The following is a 27,203-nucleotide window of genomic DNA, read 5'->3' as shown; positions in this document are numbered from 1 at the left end:
AAATGCTCAGAATGTCATGCACCTCAAACAGTCTCAACTATATCCCTTCTAGCCTTCTCAAGTGGCTTAGCTACTAAACCCAGTAGAACCTTTTCTATTGAGAGCAGACAAGGCAAAGGCAGATTACTGATGCCTTAAAACCAGTCTCCTCAGGCAGATGGGGCTCATCAACTGTGGTTGGCTGCTCATCTAAAAGGAAAATTCTGATCTCAAACCTCAGCTGCCTTGTGGCTATACCCACTCATATAGAAGGCTTCGGAAGTAAACCCTAAGAAAAAAATCCAGATCTGGAGTTCCTAAGGCAGGCCTACGTTGAACGCAACACTGACTGGCAACTTCCGTGACGTTGTTGGTGCCGAACTGTATCAGTCCCAGCTGCGTAGAGAAGGGGAGCCCACCGCACAGACAACAGTTTGCCCTCCATATCATACTGCCCCGGCTTGCATTTCACGTAAACAGCTAGGACACAATATCCATGGTCAAGTCCAACCACTGGAGGGCCTCTTTGATGAATGGCAAAGGTTTTTCATTGTACCTCAGTACAGGTGACAATATAACAAACCAATTTATCAATTTATTATTTATTTATTATTTACCTGTACAAACATCTTTAGATATCTTTCACAAACTTTATCTGGCTGTGTAAAAAGTGCCTTAAGATCTGGATCCATCTGTAAGAAAATAATTGTAAGTAAGTATATAAAAAAATTAAATGATGTCTTTAAATATTGAAGAAAGGTGGCTAAAGCAGTGAATAATGTAGGTCATATGTGCCTTCTAATACAAGCTGATATAATAATAAAACTAATTCATTTTATCTGCCACAGAAAACTTATGCCTCCGTACAAACTATTTTTGTGCTCTTCTAGCAAGCATCTTTTTCTCCTCTTGCCATGAACAATAGCTCAAACAAATCCTGCCAACCAAATCCAAATATGCATCAGTCCTAATCACCCATCACTCCCATTCCCACCAAACTCCACTGGTGCCTAGTCAAACAAAGTTCAAAATTCAAAATAAAATTTATTATCAGAGTACATACATGTCACCACATACAACCCTCAGGTTCTTTTTCTTGCAGGCATACTATGTAAATCTATAGGACATTAACTATAAACAGAATCAATGAACAACAAACTATGCAAATACAGATATAAATAAATAGTAATAAATATCAAGCATGAAATAACAAGATAAGAAGTCCTTAAAGTGAGACCAGCGGTTATGGAAACACCAGAAAAAAAATGAGTGTAGCTACCCCCTTTTGTTCAAGAGCCTGATGGTTGGGGGGCGGGGGGTGGTGTTGTAACTGTTCCTGAACCTGGTAGTGTGAGTCCTGAGACATTTGTACATTCTACCTGATGGCAGCAGTGAGAAAAGAGCATGGACTTGGTGGCAAGAATCTTGTCCCCATTCCAACCTCACTCCTTCAGAACACTCTGCTCTCCACTCCCTCCGCACTAATCCTAACCTTATTATTAAACCCGCTGATAAGGGGGGTGCTGTTGTAGTCTGGCGTACTGACCTCTACCTTGCTGAGGCACAGTGACAACTCGCGGATACCTCCTCTTATTTACCCCTCGATCGTGACCCCACTAAGGAGCACCAGGCCATTGTCTCCCACACTATCACCGACTTTATCCGCTCAGGGGATCTCCCATCCACTGCTACCAACCTTATAGTTCCCACACCCCGCACTTCCCGTTTCTAAACTTTTCGATGATTTTAAGTTCCCTGGCCCCCACCGCTTTATTTTCACCATGGATGTCCAGTCCTTATATACTTCCATCCCCCATCAGGAAGGTCTCAAAGCTCTACGCTTCTTTTTGGATTCCAGACCTAATCAGTTCCCCTCTACCACCACTCTGCTCCGTCTAGCGGAATTAGTCCTTACTCTTAATAATTTCTCCTTTTGCTCCTCCCATTTCCTCCAAACTAAAGGTGTAGCTATGGGCACTCGTATGGGTCCTAGCTATGCCTGCCTTTTTGTTGGGTTTGTGGAACAATCTATGTTCCGTGCCTATTCTGGTATCTGTCCCCCACTTTTCCTTCGCTACATCGACGACTGCATTGGCGCTGCTTCCTGCACGCATGCAGAACTCGTTGACTTTATTAACTTTGCCTCCAACTTTCACCCTGCCCTCAAGTTTACCTGGTCCATTTCCGACACCTCCCTCCCCTTTCTAGATCTTTCTGTCTCTGTCTCTGGAGACAGCTTATACACTGATGTCTACTATAAGCCTACTGACTCTCACAGCTATCTGGACTATTCCTCTTCTCACCCTGTCTCTTGCAAAAACGCCATCCCCTTCTCCCAATTCCTCCGTCTCCGCCGCATCTGCTCTCAGGATGAGGCTTTTCATTCTAGGACGAGGGAGATGTCTTCATTTTTTAAAGAAAGGGGCTTCCCTTCCTCCACTATCAACTCTGCCCTTAAACGCATCTCCCCCATTTCACGTACATCTGCTCTCACTCCATCCTCCCACCACCCCACTAGGAATAGGGTTCCCCTGGTCCTCACCTACCACCCCACCAGCCTCCGGGTCCAACATATTATTCTCCGTAACTTCCGCCACCTCCAACGGGATCCCACCACTAAGCACATCTTTCCCTCCCCCCTCTCTCTGCATTCCGCAGTGATCGCTCCCTACACAACTCCCTTGTCCATTCGTCCCCCCCCATCCCTCCCCACTGATCTCCCTCCTGGCACTTACCCGTGTAAGCGGAACAAGTGCTACACATGCCCTTACACTTCCTCCCTTACCACCATTCAGGGCCCCAAACAGTCCTTCCAGGTGAGGCATCACTTCACCTGTGAGTCGACTGGGGTGATATACTGCGTCCGGTGCTCCCGATGTGGCCTTTTATATATTGGTGAGACCCGACGCAGACTGGGAGACCGCTTTGCTGAACATCTACGCTCTGTCCGCCAGAGAAAGCAGGATCTCCCAGTGGCCACACATTTTAATTCCACATCCCATTCCCATTCTGACATGTCTATCCACGGCCTCCTCTACTGTAAAGATGAAGCCACACTCAGGTTGGAGGAACAACACCTTATATTCCGTCTGGGTAGCCTCCAACCTGATGGCATGAACATCGACTTCTCTAACTTCCACTAAGGCCCCACCTCCCCCTCGTACCCCATCTGTTACTCATTTTTATGCACACATTCTTTCTCTCACTCCTTTTTCTCCCTCTGTCCCTCTGAATATACCTCTTGCCCATCCTCTGGGTCACCCCCCCCCTTGTCTTTCTTCCCGGACCTCCTGTCCCATGATCCTCTCGTATCCCCTTTTGCCTATCACCTGTCCAGCTCTCGGCTCCATCCCTCCCCCTCCTGTCTTCTCCTATCATTTTGCATCTCCCCTTCCCCCTCCAGCTTTCAAATCCCTTACTCATTCTTCCTTCAGTTAGTCCTGACGAAGGGGCTCGGCCTGAAACGTCGACTGCGCCTCTTCCTATAGATGCTGCTTGGCCTGCTGCGTTCACCAGCAACTTTGATGTGTGTTCTTTGATAAAGGATGCTCGTTTCCTACAGGAATGTTTCATGTAGATGTGCTCATGATATACTGGGCTAAATCCACTACCATTTGTAGGATTTTCTGCTCAGAGGCAATGGTGTTCCCATACCAGGCCTTAATGCAGCCAGACAGCAAGCACACTTTCCACCACACATCTATTGAAGTTTACCAAGGTTTTTTAAGACATGCCAAATCGTCATTCTCCTGAGGAAGTAGAGGTGCTGCCATACATTCTTCACAATTATATTTATATGATGGGTCCAGAACAGGACTTCTGAGATAGTGACACCCAGGATTTTAAAGATACTGACTCTCTCCACTTCTGATCCTTCGATGATTACTGGTTCATGGACCTCTGGTTTCCCTCTCCTGAAGTCCACAATCGGTTCCTCACACACTCAAAGTACACTCTTCTGGAAAGGAAGGCAGTGTGCCCTAATGAAATCCTGAAGAGAAAAACACAAGCCCTCATGCAACACCCCCAATTCAGGCATTAGTGCTGGATGGACTATGTCACTGACTAAGCAAGAGATCAAGAATGTCCACATCAGCAATACTATGACAAGTACTAATGACTGTTGGATTGACCACAATCTAATCTGCTTTGTTATCTCTGTATAAGGCAATAAATTGATTTGAAATCCTGAATTGGAAATTGCACGCTGGCTTGAGTAACTGTTCTAGCTACTCGAAGGCTTAGATCTAACAGAAAAGCCACAGTATAAAGAACAACTGCAAATGCACAGGAAATCTATCATTTTGCTGATAACTATAATATGCATGAATTTTTCAACACTGTCAAGACCATGTATGACCTAGGCACAATCCACTGAAACTAAGGATAGAAAGGAGCTTTTCAAGGAAAACTGGTCAGGCAGTGTCTGCTAGAAGTAATTTCAAAGAGTTCTTCAACCAAGATACTGTTTTTCACACGTGTCCTCAATTCCATCCTAAAGCAAAAACTCACATCATCCTCTCCATCAATCTTGGATGACAAGGTGTTGTAAAGGAAATATGCAAACTGACTAACAACAAGGGAATAGATGGTATCCCACCTAAGGCTAAAATATATCAGAAGAGCTTCAGAAACAAATTTACAGCTTCCTGCCTGAACTGCTTTCTAAATCTTGATCTGGTACCATGAAGCACAAAAGACAAGAAGCTTGGAAGAGAAATTCAGGGAGCAGCATTAACTTCTCTAAATAGCCATGTCTGACTTCACAATATCCTTCAACTACATCAGTTGTGTGGAACTATAGAATATCCTTCTCAAATTTGGCATTCCTCAGAAATTTAGTTCCATTCTCAATGCAACCTATATCAGACCAAGTATCAATGTAGACTGATGTCAAGTAAAACTATAGCTTTGCTTTAATAACATTTTGAAATTGTTCTCACCACACTTCATCTCCAACAAACTTCTTACTGGAGTGAAGCTAATCTGCAGAACAGCAAGATTGATTTTCAAACTCTGTCACTTTCCCTTCAGAACGAAATTTACTCCAGTCTGTCATCAAACTGACACTTTCAAAGGTGTGCAGTAAGAGACTAATCTCCAACTCATCACCAATCACAGGTCTTCCAATCAAGATTTTTCTGCTGCATAAGACCACCCAAAGACAATAAAGGTCCAGAACCAGACTCAGAAAAACAGAAAATTTTATTATCACATGAGCTGCCTTTCAATGAAGACAAACATCAATGATGAGTTTTACCACAGCCTCCCATGATTTCCATCTTTGCTTTCAGTGTCTACAACCCTGTAACACAATAGGAGTAGGAGTAGGAATAGGCCATCTAACTCCTCAAACATGTCCTGGCATTCCATGTGATCATGGTTGATCTATGCTGGACTTAACTTTTTTTCTCCGTTTCTCCATTTGATCAAACACTTGATCTTCCAAAAAAAGTTATCTATGTGCACCTTAAATACTTCTAATGATCTAGCTTCCACAACCCTCTGGGGTATTCACCATCCACTAAGAAAAGAAATTTCTACACATTTCCCTTTTAATTGACTGGCCTTTTGTACAGTAACTATGTTTCCTTGTTTGAGACATAAGACCTTTAGCAGAAAAGTTCTGGAAAAATGCTATCAACTTGAATCTTTTACATCTAGTAGGAGGATAGCTGTGTATATTTTTGGAAGAATGTCAGTGTTTTCTTCCAGAAATATACACAGATCAAATCTCTAATCATACTCAGTTGTTTCCAACGGTCAGATCTCTTCTTTTGCATGCCTGACACAAATTCTAAAACAGAATGTACAAACGCCTGTAGATTAGCAGATGAAATCATTCAAAGATGTTCTCAATGCTTCATGAAAAAGTATAATATAATCCTTGGAAATCTATGGCACATGACCCAGTGGAATAGGAACATTCAGGATGCAACTGAGAACCTTCAGTGCATGCATGAGGGACACACAAAAGCTGAGCATGAACAGTGGAAGCAGTGCACTGTATCACAACCCACCTCCCCACCACATGGACCATTTTTTAAACTCTTCTTTGCCAGAATGTGCAAGTACTACATTTAACACATCAGTCACCTCAGAACCCACAGAATCAAAGAAGGAAGTTATCTTCGAACCTGACTAACTAAAGAAAATAACATGGGATACAATTCTATAATCTCTCTATTCCTAACCACATTGTTAACACAAGAGATATGATGTACAAAATCATGATTATTTCATCTCACTTGTCTCTATTACAGTGAATGGTTCGGTTTTCTTTCCATATCCTTTACCCAGTTCCCTTCCTCCTCCCATTTTCTGCATGCTACTCTGTTACTCTTTGTCATCATTTTCATCCCATTTTCTATGTGGGACTTTTCTTTCTGCTCTATGCTGTTTCCTTCCCCTTCTACCTCTATCAATTCTTTTGGGCTTTCAGGAGTTGAAAATTAGCAAGGGGTCCATTCAGGTACTGATCCATACCTTTGGGAGTGATGTACTGGAGAAGATATCTGTGTCAGGCCACACTTCAAGCTTGGTTAAAGGATGGGATATACTTAAGATTATAAGATAGCTTCTGTGAGTGGCCAAGTCTGTAAACAGACAATGGCCAGGGCTTAAACTAAATGTCATGCAGATGGCCACATGACAAGTTGGGAGTTGGCAAGACTATGAGATTGGGTGTTAAATGTAATTTAAATGTGCCAGCTTGGTTTAATAGCCATGTGTGTTGGAAGTAGCATGAAATGATATTTCCAAGCAATAAAGGAAACACATTTATGTAAAATCTTTTATTTGTTTTACACGTATCTATTTGACAAACTGTGTTTCCTTTAGAGTATATACCAAATGGATTTCTTAGAGCAAGTTTTATATGTGGGGCACTAAATGGTTTAGTGAAGACACTCGTTCCTTAATTGTCTCATACTTTTCTGAATTTCACCTGAAAAAGGGATAAAGCTGTTCTTATTCAAATTAATTTGAGGTTTTTCATATTACAGAAAACCATTCAAATATTGGTTTAATGACAAATCAGTTGTTGAGGTCGCTGTCAGCCAAAATGAGGAAATTAACTGAAATAAATCAATGTTATTTTCAAAGGTCATCTGTTATTTATTAAAATTGATAAACAAAGAAATATTTAACAAGGTTATCCACACATTTTTCCAAATTATTAGGTAATATTCATTACTGTCTCCTTAAACACCCTACTGACATATTTTACAGTGGAAAAGTGGGGTCTAAAAAGATGAAAATTGGAGAAAAAAGATTAAACAGGATATTTGTTTTCAAAATACCTTATCTGAAAGGAATACAGTGTGACATCGCGCTTTACAGACACAGCATACATCTATACTTCCTAAAAAAAAAGAATAAATGATTATAGGTGCTGTTCTTCCTTTTACAAAATATATTTAGAACCAAGAACCAGAAAGACAACTCAACATAAAATAAATTCGTTTTAAAACAGCTAAGTATAAAACACCATTATTCAAAAAGGGCAGCACAGATAATGCAGATAATTATAACCTGTGATTCTAATAACAGTGGCAGGAATGATGGTAGAAGAAAATCTAAAATGCAGGATAAATCTGCATTTGAAGAGGTGGGGATTAATCAAAAACAGTCAACACAGTGTTGTGCCAATAAAATGTATTTATGAAGTCAGAATGATTGATGTCGTGACTACATTGTAGACTTCAGGACTTTCAGAGGGTCCAGTATGGAAGATCAGTCTAAAAGTTAGAACCCAATGAATGAAAGGCAGATTGAAGAGATTCACCAGGATGTTGCGTGGAATGGATCATTTCAAATGATTGGCTGCATCTGGTTTGCCCTTGAGCACAGGAGTCTGAGGCATACAAAATAATGAGGAGGGCATAGATAGAATAGATAGGAGGAAATATTTTCTCCAAAGCAAAGGTATCTAAAATTAGAGAAACATTTAGGGTAAGGGGTGTTCGATTTGGAGATGATACCATCCATAAAGTTCGTCATTAGTCAAAAGTGAGGCACCAATCTTCTGGTGACTGCAATGTTTTTAATTATACATTCATCAGAGAGTAGCGCGTGGCCAAGTGGTTAAGGCGTTGGTCTAGTGATCTGAGGGTCGCAAGTTCGAGCCTCAGCTGAGGCAGCGTCTTGTGTCCTTGAGCAAGGCACTTAACCACACAGTGCTCTGCAACGACACTGGTGCCAAGCTGTATTGGCCCTAGTGCCCTTCCCTTGGACAACATCGGTGGCTTGCAGAGGGGAGACTTGCAGCATGGGCAACTGCCGGTCTTCCATACAACGTTCCCCAGGCCTCAGTAAACATCGAAAATTGATGGACAGCCGAAGAAGAAGATACATCAGAGAGTGTACAGTCAAGTAGTGTCAGCATGTGTCAGCAAGTCTAACGAAGTAACACCAGGAAACAACAAGTCAAAGCAAAATAACAAAGGACTTGTCCTCCTGCTCTCCCTTTATAATGAAAACCAGTACGAAAATGTTTACAATCAAGATTTCATACAAAAATATAAACATGCTTAAAAGAAAGTAAACTAAACAAAAAACACAAAGCTACAATCTGGACCCTAATCTACAGGATATCCAAGGAAGAACTTTTACACCAAGTTAGTGATTAGAATCTGGAACATAATGCTAAGTGGAACCAAGTACCTCATAACATTGAAGGAATATCTAGACAAGTAACTGCATCACCAACCCTATGAAGACCATAAACTGAGTGCTGATAAATTGGATTAGAATAGATAAATACTTGATGGTCAGCATTAATGTGGTGGGCTACACAGCCAGTTTCTGTGCTGTTTGACCTTGACTCTTACGGCCAGAGGACCCACCATGCTGCTGCTCACAGTAATCTGGGTCTCATGTTCAGATATTAGAATGCAACTACCAGTCTATTGAAGGCAATGACAACAGTTTTTTTTTTAATGCATTCATTCCTGGCAAGTGGTCTTCAGTGTCATCATTTACTACCCTGAGTTTCCTTCAAGATTTTGAACATTAGTCTTCCTGAACCACTAGGGTCCAAAAGGGTGAACACATTCTGAGAAAGCTACCCACATAAGTAGTCTAAGGATGTAAGAAAATATGCTGGCAATTTATGTGCAGATCAGGATGGTGTGTGACTTAGAGGGGAACTAGCATTCTCATGCACCTACTGCCTCAACCATTCTTGCTGTCGGAAGCCATGGATGTAGAATCAACCCAAGAGAAACCTTGGTAATTTGTTGCAATACAATAGAACCATGATAATGAACCAATCATAGAGAAAGTGGATGTTTAAACTAGGGTGCAGGGCTTGGTCTTGGATCATGTTGACTGTTCAGTATTTTTATATCCAGAAAGGTGGACAATGCCTTCAGACTCTCGCAGCACTTTGTAAAAAGTGGAGAGATTTTAAGCTGCCAAAAGACTGACCAAGAACTCTTTGCTTCTGAAATGTTTTATGACCACAGTAAATACAGTTCAGTTTCTCTACAATGATAATCCTGGGGCATTTGTCAATGGTGGTGACATTTAAAAAAACAGAAGAGAAGTACACTAATGTAAATTGGATTATTATTGTCACAGGGACTGAGGTACAGTGAAAAACTTCATTCTACTTGGGACCCATACTTTATTTCATCACATCAATACACTGAAGTAGTAGAAGGGGAATGCAATAACAGAACATAGAATAAAGTACTACAGTCAGAGAAAGTGCACTGCAGGCAGACAAAACGTGCAAAGCCCTAATGTGGTAGATTGTAAGGTCAAGAATCCATCCTATCATATAAAGGAACGGTTCAATAATCTTTTAAGAGCAGGATAGAAGCTATACTTGAGACTGATGGCACATTCTTTTGGGCCTTTGTATCTTCTGCCTGAAGGGAGAGGGGAGAAGAAAGAATCTCCACAGTGTGTGGATTCTTTGATTGTATTGGCTGCTATACTAGTGTGGTGGCAATGTTCCCTCAATCTCCAGATCAATTCCTACAAATATGCCATCACTGACTGATGCAACCCTGACATGTAAACCAGGAAGTACAATGCCAAATATTTTATTCCTTTACTTTGATATATGACGTGAAATTTGCTGTTTTTGGCAAAGATGTACATATAAATCTTCAAATTGCAAAAAGAAATATAGCAAAAAAAAAGATTGACGAAGTTCATGGGTTCACGGACCATTCAGAAAGTTGACGGCGGAGGAGAAGAAGCTTTTCCTAAATAATTGAACATGGGTGTTCACGTTCCTTTACCTCCTCCCTGGTTGCAGTAATGCACAGAATTTGTCTTGGTGGAATTTTCCTGGTGGTGGGACAAAGTTGAAAAAGATTGTTGGCTGATTAAAAAAAAGCTCTAAAAAGATCAGTTCAAACAAATAACATTTCATAAATTTTATCTTTAAGAAGCTTTTTATAAGACTTTTTATGACTGTTCTTTAAAGCTATTGAAACAGCAAATACAGTGAATTCACAATATCAGCATTGAAGTAGCACTGAGGAGGATCTATGGGTGATTGAAAGGACCGGGTTTTGATCCAAATTCTACGTGGGAAATAGGAGCGCAGGATTGCAGACCTAGCTATAAAGATAAATTATTTCCTTTCCATAGTGTTGCTTTGGTCACATATAAAATAGAACATCTGACCAAGAAACACAAACTATTCCAAAAATAAGGCAAATTTCTGCTGCTACTGTTCAGAAAACTTTAACAAGCAGCTAACAAGCTCCTATTATTTTCTTTCCCTTTAAATACCATAAATTTATGTCCAGGAAACACCTATTTTTAGCTGAAAAGTTTTAAGGAAAACCAGCATGCAATTTTTGCAATGCCCTATAGAATAAAGAAATTGTAAACTTAAGAAGTTCCTACACGCTCACAAAGTATCACAGTAGCATCAGTGTAATATCACTGGCAAAGCTACACGATGGGTTTGCATCCACAGTGCTGAATAAGGTTCCAAACTTCCACCTTGTTCGTACTTTTGATCATCTTTAGGTGATATCAACATTTTGAAATCAAAAACTCTAACAAATTCACATGGAATTGTTTTTAGTTCATGTGTGTTGTAATTTATTGATAGTCATAGAGTAATACAATGCAGAAACAAGCCCCTCGACCTAACTGGTTCATGCATCCTCCCTGCTATTCCCCTATATTTGGTCTAATACCGTCAAAATCCCTCACTACTAATACCCATCCAAATACCTCTTAAATGTTGCAATTGTGCCCACTATGGCCACTTCCTCTGGCATCTTACTCCTGGTACTCACAATCCTTTGTATAAAGAGGTTACTTCTCAGGTCTCTTAAATTTCTCCCTTATTATCTTGTAATTATAGCCCCTAGTTTTGGACTCCCAACCCTGGAGTAAAGACCATGACCTTGTCCATACACTTCACAATTTTATAAACTGCTGAAGTCACCCCTCATTTTACACTCCAAGGAATAAATAATCCCATAACTCAGACCATCTAATCCAGGCAACATCCCCGTAAAACTCTCCTACACCCTCTGCAGGTTGAAAATGTCCTTCAACAGAGACCAAAATGCACACAATACTCCAACTCTATTCCTAAACTCTATTCAGCAGGAGAAGATGGTGGCGCGAGGCAGTGCGCACGGCCTCTCTGGTGATGAATATCTGTTATCTGTCAAGAGACCGTGCACAATTCTGATTTGATGGAGGCAGACATGAGAGAACAGAGGAACATCTGGTGAAACTTCTGAAATGCTTGCTTCACTGCCACTGCTACTGTGTGATCTGAAATCTCCATAGGGGAAGGCCCCAAATCCTCGGCTTTGCCTGTTGCTTGGCAGCCGGGGCCAGGATCGAAGCGCTCAGCAGAGATGGTGCTCGGTGTCGGAGGGCTGGTCGGAGGCTCGAAGTTTTCAGACAGACTCAGAGTCGGACTGTGGTTGGGTGCTCCCAGGATGCTGCATTGGCAAGTTTGCGGCGCTAGAAGCTCATGGCAGGGAGAGTTTCTTCCTTCTACCGTCTGCGTGAGATGTTGGGGCTATCAGGACTTTGAGACTTTTTTTTACCGTGCCCATGATCTGCTCTTATCAAATTACGGTATTACTTTGCACTGTTGTAACTATATGTCATAATTATGTGATTTTTGTCAGTTTTAGTTTTGGTCTGTCTTGTGTTTCTGTGATATCATACCGGAGGAACATTGTATCATTTTTAATGCATGCATTTTTAAATGACAATAAACGAGGACCGAGTGTCCTCATAATCTAATCTAATGAGTGTCCTCATAATCTAATCTAATGAGTGTCCTCATAATCATTGCCCTGACTGATGAAAACCAGGTCTGAAGGTAGATAAGTCGTTTGCACCAGATGGACTACATCCCAGCATTCTGACATGGTTCCAGAGGCTTGGAAAATTGCAAATTTCACTCCACTCTTTAAGGGAGGGAGGCAGAAGAAAGCAAATTATAAGCCAGTTAGCCTCACCTCAGTGATTGGGAAGATGTTGTAGTCAATTGTTAAAGATGAGGTACTTGGAGGCACATAATAAAATAGGCCAATGTCAGCATGGTTTCCTTAAGGGAAAATCTTGCCTGACAAATCTACTGGAATTCTTTGAGGAAATTACAAACAAGATGGATAAAGGAGAATCAATGCACGTTGTGTATTTGGATTTTCAGAAAGCCTTTGATAAGGTGTCACACATGAGGCTACTTAACAAAATAAGAGCCCATGGTATTACAGAAAAGACACTAGCATGGATAGAACATTGGCTGACAAGCAGGAGAGTAAAGGGAGTAAAGGGAAACTGTAAAGGGAGCCTTTTCTGATTGGCTACTGGTGACTAGTGATGTTCTACAGGAGTTGGTGTTAGGACTGCTTCTTTTTAGGTTATATATCATTAATTTGGATGACTGAATTAATGGCTTTGTGACCAAATTTGCAGACTTTACAAAGATACAGCAAGTGGAGGAACAGGTAGTGTCGAAGAAGCAGGGATTCTGCAGAAAGAATTGGACAGATTGCAAAAATGGGCAAAGAAGTGGCAGATGGAATACAGTGTAGAAAAGTGTATGGCCATGCACTTTGGTAGAAGGAATAAAGGCACAGACTATTTCCTATTAACAGGCAGAAAATTCAAAAATCCCAGGTGCAAAGGGACTTGGGAGCCCTTGTGCAGGATTCCCTAGTTAACGTGGAGGTTGAGTTGGTCATGAGGAAGGTAAATGCAATTTTAGCATTCATTTCGAGGACCAGAAATATAAAAGCAAGGATGTAATGCTGAGGCTTTATAAGGCACTGGTGAGGCCTCATTTGGAGTATTGAGAGTAGTTTTTGGCCTGTTATCTAAGAAAGGATGTGCTAACATTGAAGAGGGGTCAAAGGAGGTTCACAAAAATGATTCCAGAATGAAAGGCATATCATACGAGGAGCGTTTAACGGCTCTGGGCCTGTACTCACTAGAATTGAAAAGAATGAGGGGCGATCTCATCAAAACCTATCAATTGTTGAAAGGCCTAGAGAAAGTAAATGATGTTCCCTATAGTGGATGAGTCTAAGAACAGAGGGCGTAACCTCAGAATACAGGGATGTCCTTTAAAATGGAGACAAGGAGGAATTTCCTTAGCCAGAGGCTGGTTAATCTGTGGAATTCGTTGCCACTGGCAGCTGTGGGGCCAGATCACTGGGTATACTTAAGGCAGAGGTTGATAGGTTCTTGATTAGTCAGGGTGTGAAAGGTTATATGGAGAAAGCAGGAGAATGGGGCTGAGAGGGAAATAAATCAGCCGTGATGGAGTGGCAGAGCAGACTCGATGGGCCAAATGGCCTAATGGTGCTCTATGTCTTATGGTCTTATGCAAAATGCCTTCTTCATAACCCTGTCTACTTGAGCAACCATTTTCAGAAATCAGTGCACAATCTCCCAGGTCCATCTGTCAATGTCCTGCAACTCACTGCACGTCTTACGCTGGTTTGACTGTTCAATATGTATCTGTTCACACTTGGATAACTTGAAATCTATTTGCCATTTCTTATACCATCTTCCTAAGTGATCAAGATTTCTTTGCAATTCATTGTAATGTTTGCTAACAACAAAACCCCCTAACTTAGTTTAGTCAGCAAATGATCACAACTTTTCTAAAGTTGATATTAACATATTATCTTTATATCCATGCAATAATCAGATTTCAGATCATTTCCTTAGATGGCCCATTTTTCCAATATCCACATATTTCAAAAATTTTCAAAGACCCTTTATGAAAATATTAGTATGGTTTCAGAATTAATAACCCACTGTTCTTACAGTGAATGAAAGCATGATAAAATTCTGTCTCTTCATGGGCATTAAACAATTTGTTTTGCTTTGTTTTGCAAATTTTTAATTTCAATATCCTTGTGTGATTCATGGAATTATATATGAAATAGTATAATTTTGCAAAATAACTAACAGCAGTCAATTTACAATTTGTTAAATGATGATGTTATCAATAATGGTTCCAAACACATGGCAAAGAGCAGATTAATAACTTACTACCATATAAATGACATTAGGATACCATTGAATATTACCGAATAAAAGGGCTAGAAAACTAATGCAAGTTAATATAAGTATTGCAGAGCATCAGGTTTTGTCTACCTTTACATCTCAATTGTCACTGTTTATTCTTTCTCTTAACTTCTATTGGCCTAAAAAAATACTCAACTATAACACACACACACTCAATTCTGGAGGAACTCAGCCAGTCAGGCAGCATACACGGAGAATAAATAGTTGATACTTCAGGCCAAGACCCTTCATCAAGACTGGAAAGGAAAAAGCCAGAACAAGGTGGGGGTAAGGGAAGGAGTACAAGCTGGCATGTGATAGGTGAGACCAGGTGAGGGGGAGGTGGGGGATGAAGTAAGAAGCTGGGAAGTGATAGATGGAATAGGTAAAGGGCTGAAGAATTAGGAATCTAATAGGAGAGAACAGTGGTGCATGGAAGAAACAGAAGGAGGGGAACCAGGAGAAGGTGATGAACAGCTGAGCAGAAGGAATGGGAGGGGAACCAGAATGCGGAATGGAAAAAAAAGAGGGAAGGGTGAAGGGGGAGAAATTACCAGAAGTTAGTGACATCTATGTTCATGCCATCAGGTTGGAGCCTATTCACAGATGGAATTTGAAGTATTGCTCTTCCAATCTGACTTCATCATTGAAGTGTTACGTATTGTGCAGTACAAGAACTACAATGAAGTAGTATGATTAAACATTTTTACTGAGTCATGTAAGTAAAATTTCATTACTGGACGACTTACAGTGCAGCAGCTATGAAACAGGCCACCGAGATGAAAGGCATGCACACTCAAAACCCATGCCCAAAGGAGAGTGTCTCCTGCACACAGGAGATCCAAATGATTCACTGTGCGATCGATCAGCCATATCCACACTCGCCACATTCTCGCAATCAATCTGACACAGTATATTCCTCTTCCCCTATAGATGGGAACCAGAGGAATGGGATAAATGAGATAAACTGAGAAAAATGATGAAAGGTCTATTCCAATTGTGTACCACTACAGGGGGAGAGCTTCCCACTTCATGCCTTCCTGGTTAGCTCATGTCAAGAGCAGTGGACTGAGAATGTCCTCTTTTTTTGATGAAGTATTCGTTGATTCATCTGCTGGCTTCCCTGGGACCTCTATCAGTTCGCTGATGTATATGATCCAAATGTCACCTAACAATTCGGCCATCTGTCAGCTCAGGTCTGCGACTTGACCACACAACAGCTGGAAGCCAGTTGTCTTCCTATGAGATGTGCGCGTCTGAAGCACCAGACGTTCACAGCCTTCATATTTTTGTTTCATAGCCTCCTGCTTGCCGTATATTTGCTCCAGCAGTAGCACATCTGTTCTCTGTAGTGGATCATGTTCTTCTACCTTTGTGCCCACTACATACAGCTCTGGCGGGGCCTTGTAGAACTTCAGCTGGAACTTGAACTTAACCGCCAGACCACTGTAATGACCTGAAGCATCAGCTTGGAAAACCCACTGGTGCTTTTGTAATAGAGAAATCAATGTGGGGCTCCCCCCAATATAATTGATGCAGAACAGCATCAATGACATGATTTTAATCCAATTTCTCCCCAGCAAGTTAGGCCATTTGCACCCCGTCCCAACAACATGCATGGGTAAGAAACCACTTCTGCAGTAAGGACATCAGACACATCCACGCTATCTACAGAATAGATGAGGAACACCGAGTTTGGCAGTCGTAATTTTTGGTTCTGGTGTAAAGATAATTTGCTTACAATAGTGATGGCTGACCATATATCCAGGTCAAATTTCACAGGCTAACTGTCCCCTGTGAGTGTAACCAAGTAAGGAGGTTGGTTTTGGAAAACAGTGCCCACTTGTGTGGAGTCGATGTTTTTATTCTGCCATTTACTCATGTCGTGCTGCTTGGTGAAGCACAACTTCCAAGGTGCCCTATCTTCTGACAGAAGCAGCAGACTGACTTTTGATGTTTGCAATTGGACCAGTGGGCATGACTTTTACCACAACAATGGCCTCTCTGTGGGTGAGGAGCTAACAGCATCTCTGTGGAGAATGTAGGCTGCAGGCCGGTACTCGCTGGTAAACATTGACATCTTTGCGATGGGACAGAATCTGCACAAGTTCTCTCTTGACTGCTTTGTCACAGAACAAATCGAACTTTTCAGACAGGAGATCTATCTCCTCCCATCTTGGACTCCAACAACCAACGCTTGGATAAGCATTGCTTCTTTGAATTTGTTCGGAAATATCTTGGTACTTACATTCCTGTGCTACCAGGGCCAGTCTTGCCATGAAATCATCTACTTTCTCGACAACAGTCTGTCGCAACTGTGAGGCTCTGAAGTGTGCTGTAAAGACATTCTCCTGCGTCCCCAAATGTCCAAAGCCTCCAACACATCTATCAACTCAGATTGGTTCTCCAGATGCATGGCATCAAAATGTTTCTAGCCAAGTTCTCACAAGTGCACGTGAAGCAACTTGAGTTAAGACCATAATATATAGGAGCAGAATTCGGCCATTTCATCATAGCTGATCCAATTTTCCTCTGAGACAGAATCTCCTGCCTTCTCCCCATATCCCTTCAGCCCTGACCAATCAAGAATTTATCAACCTTTGCCTTAAATTTACATAGACTTGGTCTCCACAGCTGTCTGTGCAAAGAATTCCACAGATTCACCACTCCCAGGCTAAAGAAATTTCTCCTCATTTCCATTCTAAAAGGGCACCCCTCTATTCTGAGGCTGCATCCTCTGGTCTTTGACTCTCCCACAATAGGAAACATCCTCTCCACATTCATTCTATCAAGACCTTCCATAATTCAATAGGTTTCAATTAGATCACCTCTCATTCTTCTGAATTCTAGTGAATGAAGGCCCAAGGTCATCAAATACTCCTCATATGACAAACCATTCAATCCTGGAATCAGTTTTATGGACCTCCTTTGAACCCTCTCCAGTTTCAACATGTCCTTTCTAAGATAAGGGGCCCAAAACTGCTCACAATACCCCAAGTGAGGCCTCACCTGTACTTTATAAAGTCTCAACATTACATCCTTGCTTTTATATTTTAGTCCTCTTGAAATGAACGCTAACATCGCATTTGCCTTCCTCACCACAGACTCAACCTGAAAATTAACCATTAGAGAATCCTGCTTAAGGACTCCCAAATCCCTTTGCACCAGTTTTTTGTATCTTCTCCCCATTTAGAAAACGGTCAACAATTTCATTTCTTCTACCAAAGTCTATGGCCATACACTTCCCGACACTATATTCCACCTGCCACTTCATTGCCCATTTTCCTAATCTATCCAAATCCTTCTGTAGCCTCTTCTTCAAAAGTACCAGCCCCTCTATCTTCATATCATCTGCAAACTTTGCAATGAAGACATCAATTCCATCAACCACATCACTGACAATGATTCAACATTTTCCAACCGTACGTCACCTCTCACAACCTGATTTCATTATTTTACCAACAGAGCAACATGTCTGTCTTTTCAATACAGTGTGTATCCTTGGACATTAAGCTCCGAGCTACAATCTTCTTGCAGCCATGATTCACTGATGCCTACAAGATCATACATGCCAATCTTAAACTGTGCTACAAGTTCACCTCCTTAGTCTGAATACTGCACACATTCAAATATAACACCTTCAGTCATGTGTTCACCGTTTTCAATTTTGCCCACTTTTTATGTTGCAACTCATCCTACTGACTGCAATTTTGCCCCATCAACAGCTTCTCCTCACTACATTGCCTCCTCCAGCTTTGCTGCTGATGTTAAAATTGGTAGGAGCTCAATTCAGTCCAGGAAGGTTTTTTTTCCCATTGTAGCCAGCTTCCATCAGTCAGTTGTCCCACAGCTGTGGCCTAGAATGGATTGGGTGCTTGAAGTAGAGAGGCAAAAACTAAGAAGGAATAGTTTTACTATTATACTTCTTCACTGAGTTATGTAAGTAACTGTATCCCAGTTTGGCAAAAGAATAAATCAAGGAAGGTAGTGCACCCGTGGCTGACAAGGGAAATTAGGGATAGTATCAATTCCAAAGAAGAAGCATACAAATTAGCCAGAAAAAGTGGCTCACCTGAGGACTGGGAGAAATTTAGAGTTCAGCAGAGGAGGACAAAGGGCTTAATTAGGAAGGGGAAAAAAGATTATCAGAGAAAACTGGCAGGAAACATAAAAACTGACTGTAAAAGCTTTTATAGATATGCGAAAAGAAAAAGATTGGTTAAGACAAATGTAGGTCCCCTACAGACAGAAACAGGTGAATTGATTATGGGGAGCATGGACATGGCAGACCAATTGAATAATTACTTTGGTTCTATCTTCACTAAGGACGACATAAATAATCTTCCAGAAATAGTAGGGGACAGAGGGTCCAGTGAGATGGAGAAACTGAGGGAAATACATGTTAGTAGGGAAGTGGTGTTAGGTAAATTGAAGGGATTAAAGGCGGATAAATCCCCAGGGACAGATGGTCTGCATCTCAGAGTGCTTAAGGAAGTAGCCCAAGAAATAGTGGATGCATTAGTAATAATTTTTCAAAACTCTTTAGATTCTGGACTGGTTCCTGAGGATTGGAGGGTGGCTAATGTAACCCCACTTTTTAAAAAAGGAGGGAGAGAGAAACCAGGGAATTATAGACCAGTTAGCCTAACATCGGTGGTGGGGACACTGCTAGAGTCAGTTATCAAAGATGTGATAACAGCACATTTGGAAAGCGGTGAAATCATCGGACAAAGTCAGCATGGATTTGTGAAAGGAAAATCATGTCTGACGAATCTCACAGAATTTTTTGAGGATGTAACTAGTAGAGTGGATAGGGGAGAACCAGTGGATGTGGTATATTTGGATTTTCAAAAGGCTTTTGACAAAGTCCCACACAGGAGATTAGTGTGCAAACTTAAAGCACACAGTATTGGGGGTAAGGTATTGATGTGGATAGAGAGTTGGTTGGCAGACAGGAAGCAAAGAGTGGGAATAAACGGGACCTTTTCAGAATGGCAGGCAGTGACTAGTGGGGTACCGCAAGGCTCAGTGCTGGGACCCCAGTTGTTTACAATATATATTAATGACTTGGATGAGGGAATTAAATGCAGCATCTCCAAATTTGCGGATGACACGAAGCTGGGTGGCAGCGTTAGCTGTGAGGAGGATGCTAAGAGGATGCAGGGTGACTTGGATAGGTTAGGTGAGTGGGCAAATTCATGGCAGATGCAATTTAATGTGGATAAATGTGAAGTTATCCACTTTGGTGGCAAAAACAGGAAAACAGATTATTATCTGAATGGTGGCCGATTAGGAAAAGGGGAGGTGCAATGAGACCTGGGTGTCATTATACACCAGTCATTGAAAGTGGGCATGCAGGTACAGCAGGTGGTGAAAAAGGCGAATGGTATGCTGGCATTTATAGCAAGAGGATTCGAGTACAGGAGCAGGGAGGTACTACTGCAGTTGTACAAGGCCTTGGTGACACCACACCTGGAGTATTCTGTGCAGTTTTGGTCCCCTAATCTGAGGAAAGACATCCTTGCCATAGAGGGAGTACAAACATGGTTCACCAGATTGATTCCTGGGATGGCAGGACTTTCATATGATGAAAGACTGGATGAACTAGGCTTGTTGGAATTTAGAAGATTGAGGGGGGATCTGATTGAAACATATAAAATCCTAAAGGGATTGGACAGGCTAGATGCAGGAAGATTGTTCCCGATGTTGGGGAAGTCCAGAACGAAGGGTCACAGTTTGAGGATAAAGGGGAAGCCTTTTAGGACCGAGATTAGAAAAAATTTTTCACACAGAGTGGTGAATCTGTGGAATTCTCTGCCACAGGAAACAGTTGAGGCCAGTTCATTGGCTATATTTAAGAGGGAGTTAGATATGGCCCTTGTAGCTAAAGGGATCAGGGGGTATGGAGGGAAGGCTGGTGCAGGGTTCTGAGTTGGATGATCAGCCATGATCATACTGAATGGCGGTGCAGTCTCGAAGGGCCGAATGGCCTACTCCTGCACCTATTTTCTATGTTTCTTACAGTGTATGCAACTTATAGTGTGGGAGCTAGTAACCAGGCCTGGCAAGATGAAAAATGTGCACTTGAAGGCCGATGGTCAAAAGAAGTGCCTCCCGCATAGAAGAGGTCCAATTGATTCACCACACAATTGATTGGACGCAACTGCACCCGCCACATTCTTGCAATTGATCTGATATGGTACAGGTGGTGGAGGAGGCCATGGACAGTCAGAATGTGAATCTAAAGTCAAATTGTAATGGGTACCCACTGAGATATCTTACTTTTTGCAATGGATAGGGTGAAAGTGCACAATAAAGCAGGCCGCAATCTGGATCAGGTCTCATCCCCCGGTGGCTAACCATACTTTTAATAATACTCTGAATGCTGGCATTATTGGCATTGTTTACATTGCCTAGTTCTACACTATCAAACAAGTAGCTTACTCAGTTAAATCAGAGAGTACTTGTGTGTCAGCCACCTTAGTGGGTGACTGGAATCACCTGTAGACACATGGATGAAAAAAAAATAGCGAGTTATGTGGGAGGAAAGCGTGAGATTGATCTTGGAGTAGGTGAAAAGGACAGCAGATCATGGGTGGAAGGGTCTGTAATGTGTTCTATAGTTCTATGTTCCTCCCTCAAAGAAGGTGTACTGTAGGACATGACTATGATATGATAATAAAATAGTTATTGATCTGTACTATTAATCCATGTCTGGATCACTAGTCTAGTAACCAACACTATTAGAGAATTCATTCCAAACAGGCATGAGAGTTTCTATCAGTGCCTTAACCACTATTTCTTACTCTAACAACATTGTCTTCTACCTCTGTGCCAAATTTTGCGACTATGCTGTTCACTTTGTTTGCTACACCGAAGTTTCTAAAGTGCTTTATTACTCTGAAAAGCATCAGATATTTAAAAACATTGACAGGACTTGCAAGATAATTGGATGCTAGGATTTTGAAAGATGCAACTACATAAAATCACACGTACTCTTAACAAAAGAACAAATAAAATGTTTAAAAATTGACAAACTAAGGCTAAGGTCAGCATGGTTTCCTTAAGTGGAAATCTTATCTACAAATAGTGCCCATTGCAAATGGTTGTATTCAAAAAGCCGTGATTTCTGGCATTGATAGTTGGCGAGAAATAAGCAGTAACACAATCCTGAACTGTTTTACTCACTGCAGTTTCAAGCATTCATGCTTGGAGATGCTAGAAATGGCCGGGGGTGAAGATAAACATAAGAACATAAGAAATAGGAGCAGGAGTAGGCTATCTAGCCCATCGAGCCTGCTCTGCCATTCAGGAAGGTCATGGCTGATCTGGCAGTGGTCTCATTTCCATCTACCTGCCTTTTCTCCATAATCCTTAATTCCTCTACTATGCAAATCTATCCAACCTTGTCTTCAATGACTTCACTACTTCAACAAATTAGGAACTACAAAGAAATTGAACCATTCAATAATCATCTTGAATGTTACAATGAAAATGAAGATTTGAAAGATGCAATCGACCACACTGTATGAAGTCAGTCCATTATCTACATTAGCTGTCTGTGCTGATTTAGTTCATTTACAGTCAATGAATTTTACAGCGTACCCTGGATTAATTCACAAACAAGAGAAAATCTGCAGATGCTGGAAATCAGAGCAACATACACAAAATGCTGGAGGAACTCAGCAGGCCAGGCAGCATCTGTGGAAAACGGCACAGTCAATGTTTTGGATCGAAACCCTTCGGCAGGACTGGAGAAAAAAAAACAATTGTATGATTGAAAGGTGTGGGAGGGGGAGTGAAAAACACCAGGTGACGGGTGAAACTTGGAGGGGGAGGGATGAAGCAAAGAGCTAGGAAGTTGATCGGAGAAAGAGATATCAGACCATGGAAGAAAGAGGAAAGGTTGGCGGGGGGGGGGAGAGGAGCACCAGAGGGAGACAACGGGCGGGCAAGGAGATAACATGAGAGAGGGTAAGGGGATGGGAAGGCGGGGAGTGGAGGCATTACTGGAAGTTTCAGAAATCAATGCTCATGCCATCAGATTGGAGGTTACCCAAATGGAATATAAGGTGTTGTTCCTCCAACCTAAGTGTGGCCTTATCCCAACAGTGGAAGAGGCCATGGATGGACATATCGGAATAGGAATGGGAAGTGGAATTAAAATGGGTGACTACTGGGAGATCCCACTTGTTCTGGCAGACGAAGGATAGATGCTTGGCAAAGTGGTCACCCAGTCTACTTTGGGTCTCACCGATATACAAGAGAACACACTGGGAGCACCAAACACAGAATATGACCCCAACAGACTCACATGTGAAGTATCGCCTCACCTGGAAGGACTGTTTAGGGCCTGAATGGTAGTGAGGGAGGAGGTGTAGGGGCAGGGGAAGCACTTGTTCAGCTAGCAAGGATAAGTGCCAGGAGGGAGATCAGTGGGGAGGGACGAATGGACCAGGGAGTCGCGCAGGTAGCGATTTCTGTGGAAAGCAGAAAGTGGGTAAGGGAGGGAAAGATGCGTTTGGTGGTGGGGGGGGATCCAGTTGGAGATGGCGGAAGTTCCGGAGAATTATGTGCTGGTCGCGGAGGCTGGTGGGGTGTTAGGTGAGAACAAGAGGAACCCTATCCCTGGTAGGGTGGCAGGAGGGGGGGGTAAGAGCAGATGTGTGTGACATGGAAGAGATACAGCTGAGGGCTGCGTTGATGGTGGGGGAAGGCAATCCCCTTCCTTTGAAAAAGGAGGACATCACCTTCATTCTAGAATGAAAGCCTCATCCTGAGAGTAGACACCGTGGAGACGGAGGAACTGAGAGAAAGAGATGGCATTTTTACAAGTAGCAGGGTAGGATGAAGTATAGTCCTGAATTAATTCCTCTGTTGATAAATATTTGGAACTAATTCAAAATTTTATAGTACTGCAATAGTTTTGATAGGGTTCTAATTTATTCTCTGTTTCATTTCAATACATAATTTGTTACTCAGTTAAACAGTAGTTTGTCTTTTTTATACCTTTTTAATTATTTCCATTAAACTTTGGCTAATTGGGACAGCTGCTTAATTGGGCCAAAATGACTAGTCTCGATGAGTCCCAATTAACTAGAATCCACTCTATATGTCAACTATTTGGATGTGAGAACCGATGGTTTTGTGGCCAAGTTTGCAGATGATACAAAGATACTGTAGGTGGAGGGGAAGGTAATGTTAAGACCATTCATGCTTGGAGATGCCAGAAATGGCTGGGAGTGAATATGAACATAAGAACTTAAGATTAGGAGTAGAATTTGGTTCAGTATTATCTCCTTCCTTTTACATTCTATTCCCCTTGAAATGAATGCCAACATTGCATTTGCCTTCTTTACCAGAGAATCAACCTGTAAATTAACCTTCTGGGAGTCTTGCATGAGGACTCCCAAGTCCCACTGCACCTCTGACATTTGAGCCTTCTCCCCATTTAGATAATAATCGGCACTATTGTTCCTTTTACCAAAATGCATCTTCACACATTTCCAAACACTGTTTTCCATCTGCCACTTTTTTGCCCATTCCTCTAATTTGTCTAAGTCCTGCTGCAATCATATTGCTTCCCCAGCACTACCTACCCCTCCACCCATTTCAGAATCAGGTTTATCATCACCAGCATGTGACATGAAATTTGTTAACTTAGCAGCAGCAGTTCAATGCAATACATAATCTAGCAGAGAGAGAAAAAAACAAAACATAATAATAAATACATAAGTAAATCAATAATGTATATTGAATATATTTTTTAAATGTACAAAAACAGAAATACTGTATATTTAAAAAAAAGCTTCAATGGCCATTTAGGAATCAGATGGCAGAGGGGAAGAAGCTGTTCCTGAATAGCTGAGTGTGTGCCTTCAGGCTTCTGTATCTCCTACCTGATGCTAACAGTGAGAAAAGGGCATGCCCTGGGTGCTGGTGGTCCTTAATAATCGACGCTGCCTTTCTGAGACACTGCTCCCTAAAGATGTCCTGGGTACTTTGTAGGCTAGTGCCCAAGATGGAGCTGACTAGATTTACAACCTTCTGCAGCTTCTTTTGGTCCTGTGCAGTAGCCCCTCCATACCAGACAGTAATGCACCTGTCAGAATGCTCTCCACGGTACAACTATAGAAGTTTTTGAGTGTATTTGTTGACATGCCAAATCTCTTCAAACTCCTAATAAAGTATAGCTGCTGTCTTGCCTTCTTTATGACTACATTGATATGTTGGGACCAAGTTAGATCCTCAGAGATCTTGACACCCAGGAACTTGAAGCTGCTCACTCTCTCCACTTCAGATCCCTCTATGAGGATTGGTATGTGTTCCTTCGTCTTACCCTTCCTGAAGTCCACAATCAGCTCTATTGTCTTACTGACGTTGAGTGCCAGGTTGTTGCTGTGGCACCATTCCATTAGTTGGCATATCTCACACTTGTACGTCCTCTCGTTACCACCTGAGATTCTACCAACAATGGCTGTATCATCGGCAAACTTTGCCACAAAGCCATCAATTCCATTATCTAAATCATTGACAAACAATATGAAAAGCAGCGGTCCCAATACTGACCCCTGAGGAACACCACTAGTCACAGGCAGCCAACCAGAAAAGGCTTCTTTCATTCCCACTTGCTGCCTCCTGCCTGTCAGCCATTCCATTATCCATGCCAGTATTTTTCCTGTAACACCAGAGGATTTCACCTTGTTAAGCAGCCTCATGTTGTGGAAGCAAAGAGTCTGCAGAAGGACTTAGATGGATTGGGAGAATGGGCAAAGACGCTGCAGATGGAATATAGTGGAGGAAAGTATATGGTAATGCACTTTGGTAGAAGGAATAAGATGTAGACCATTTTCTAAGCCAGGAGAAAATTCAAATATTATAACTGTAAAGGGACTTTGGAGTCCTTGTGCAGGATTCCGTAAAGGTTAACTTGCAGGTTGAGTCGGTAGTAAGGAAGGCAAATGCAGTGTCAGCATTCATTTCAAGAGAACTATTAACATAAGAGCAAGGGTGTGATGCTGAGGCATTATAAGGCATTGGTCAGACTGTACTTGGAGTATTATGAGCAGTTTTGGGCCTGTTATTTAAGAGAAGACGTGCTGGCATTAAAGAGGGTCAAAAAGAGGTTCACAAGAATGATTCCAGGAATGAAAGGGTTAACATATGAGGACTGTTTGATGGCTCTGGGCTTGTACTCGCTGGAGTTTAGAAGAATGAGGGTGATCTCACTGGAACCTATTGAATATTGAAAGGGCTAGACAGAGTGGATATGGAGAGGTTGCTCCCTATACAGGTTTCCCCCGCTATCCGAAGGTACAGCGTTCCTATGAAACGGTTCGTAAGCCAGAATGTCGTAAAGCAAGGAAGTAATTACCATTTATTTATATGGGAAAATTTTGTGAGCGTTTGCAGACCCAAAAAATAACCTACCAAATCATGCCAAATAACACATAAAACCTAACATAACAGTAACATATAGTAAAAGCAGGAATGATATGATAAATACCACAGCCTACATAAAGTAGAAATACATTTCCACAATCACTGCCTGAACTGTTCTCCATAGCAAACATCTCACGCACGCGCTGCTGGCAGAAACACGGCGCAAGCGCTCTTCAGTAACCTTTAAGCTATGAAGCTGCCAAATCATACCAAATAACACACAGCCTATATGAAGTAGAAATAATGTAGGTACAGTGCAGTATCACTTACGGGAATTTGGAAGACATCGAGCACACTGATGATGGTGTGTTAGGCTGAGTCAGAGGTTGGGGTGGTGCAATGGCCCCCACCCTCTGGGCAGCGAACCGATACCGATCCGTGAAGCACCCAGGGGTACAGCGGTAGCCAGGAAGGCACAGAGCACATCTTTAAGAAAAAAGCCGAAATAAACAAGCTAATTAATTAGGTGCCGCCCGGCACGTAATTGTCGGCCCAGATCAGAGGCGATTGCCGATTGCGTCGCCTCTGATCAGGGCCGACATTTACGTGCTGGGCGGCACCTAATTAATTAGCTTGTTTATTTCGGCTTTTTTCTTAAAGATGTGCTGTGTGCCTCCCGGCTACCGCTGCATTTTCCGCGAATCGGTATCTGTCCACGGCCTGGGGGTTGGGGTGGTGGGACACTGGGGTGTCGTCTGTTTCCATCAGGGCAAGCAGGTCATCTTCCTATATGTCTGCCTGCCTCGATGACGAAGGTCGAGGTTCGTCGTCGGCTGTGGCTGATGTGGAAGTCTTGAAAAACGACAGTATGCTTGATTGCTGAGCCTCGCGCATTTTTCTATCATACAGTTCTTTGTAAGGACTCAAACCATCTTGCAAATATGCTCTAAACCAACGTACCCTTTCAAAATTAAAGTTGTACTTTATCATTACTCATTCGATTTCGATTGTTATCCTTTCCTCTTCCAATTGCATCAGCTCTTCATCTATCAGTTCTTGGTCATGGGATGCCAAAACCTCTTCAACATCATCTTCATCAACTTCCACAAGCCAAACTCACTTTGTCCTTACTTCGTTCACCACAATCAATTAACGCTTAATTATGTCTAGTTTTACGCTAAGTGTAACTCCCTTACGAGCTCTTTTAGGCTTTTCCGATACCTTAGAACTCATCTTGCTAACGGCTGCTCACAGGCACGTGTTTAAGCAATGCCAGCTAGAATGCCGTTCCCAGGGGAGAGCAGTTGCTCGGGGTGCGC

General features: G+C 42.0%; 1 protein-coding gene across 1 annotated transcript in view; it reads right to left on the bottom strand.

Moving 5' to 3' along the window:
* LOC134345996 (probable E3 SUMO-protein ligase RNF212) overlaps positions 1-27,203 on the bottom strand; it is an 85,891-nt gene that overhangs the window by 57,882 nt on the left and 806 nt on the right. Inside the window, exons 2-3 of the mRNA XM_063047335.1 lie at positions 7,281-7,342; positions 597-671 (exon numbers count right to left, since the gene is read on the bottom strand). Of these exons, the coding sequence (XP_062903405.1) occupies positions 597-671; positions 7,281-7,342 (137 nt within the window). The remainder of the gene's footprint in view (positions 1-596; positions 672-7,280; positions 7,343-27,203) is intronic.

This window comes from Mobula hypostoma, chromosome 4 (genome assembly GCF_963921235.1).
Source record: "Mobula hypostoma chromosome 4, sMobHyp1.1, whole genome shotgun sequence".
In the NCBI taxonomy this organism is placed as follows: domain Eukaryota; kingdom Metazoa; phylum Chordata; class Chondrichthyes; order Myliobatiformes; family Myliobatidae; genus Mobula; species Mobula hypostoma.
Note: the sequence above shows the minus strand (reverse complement) of the source record. Positions and strands in the feature narration are given on the sequence as shown.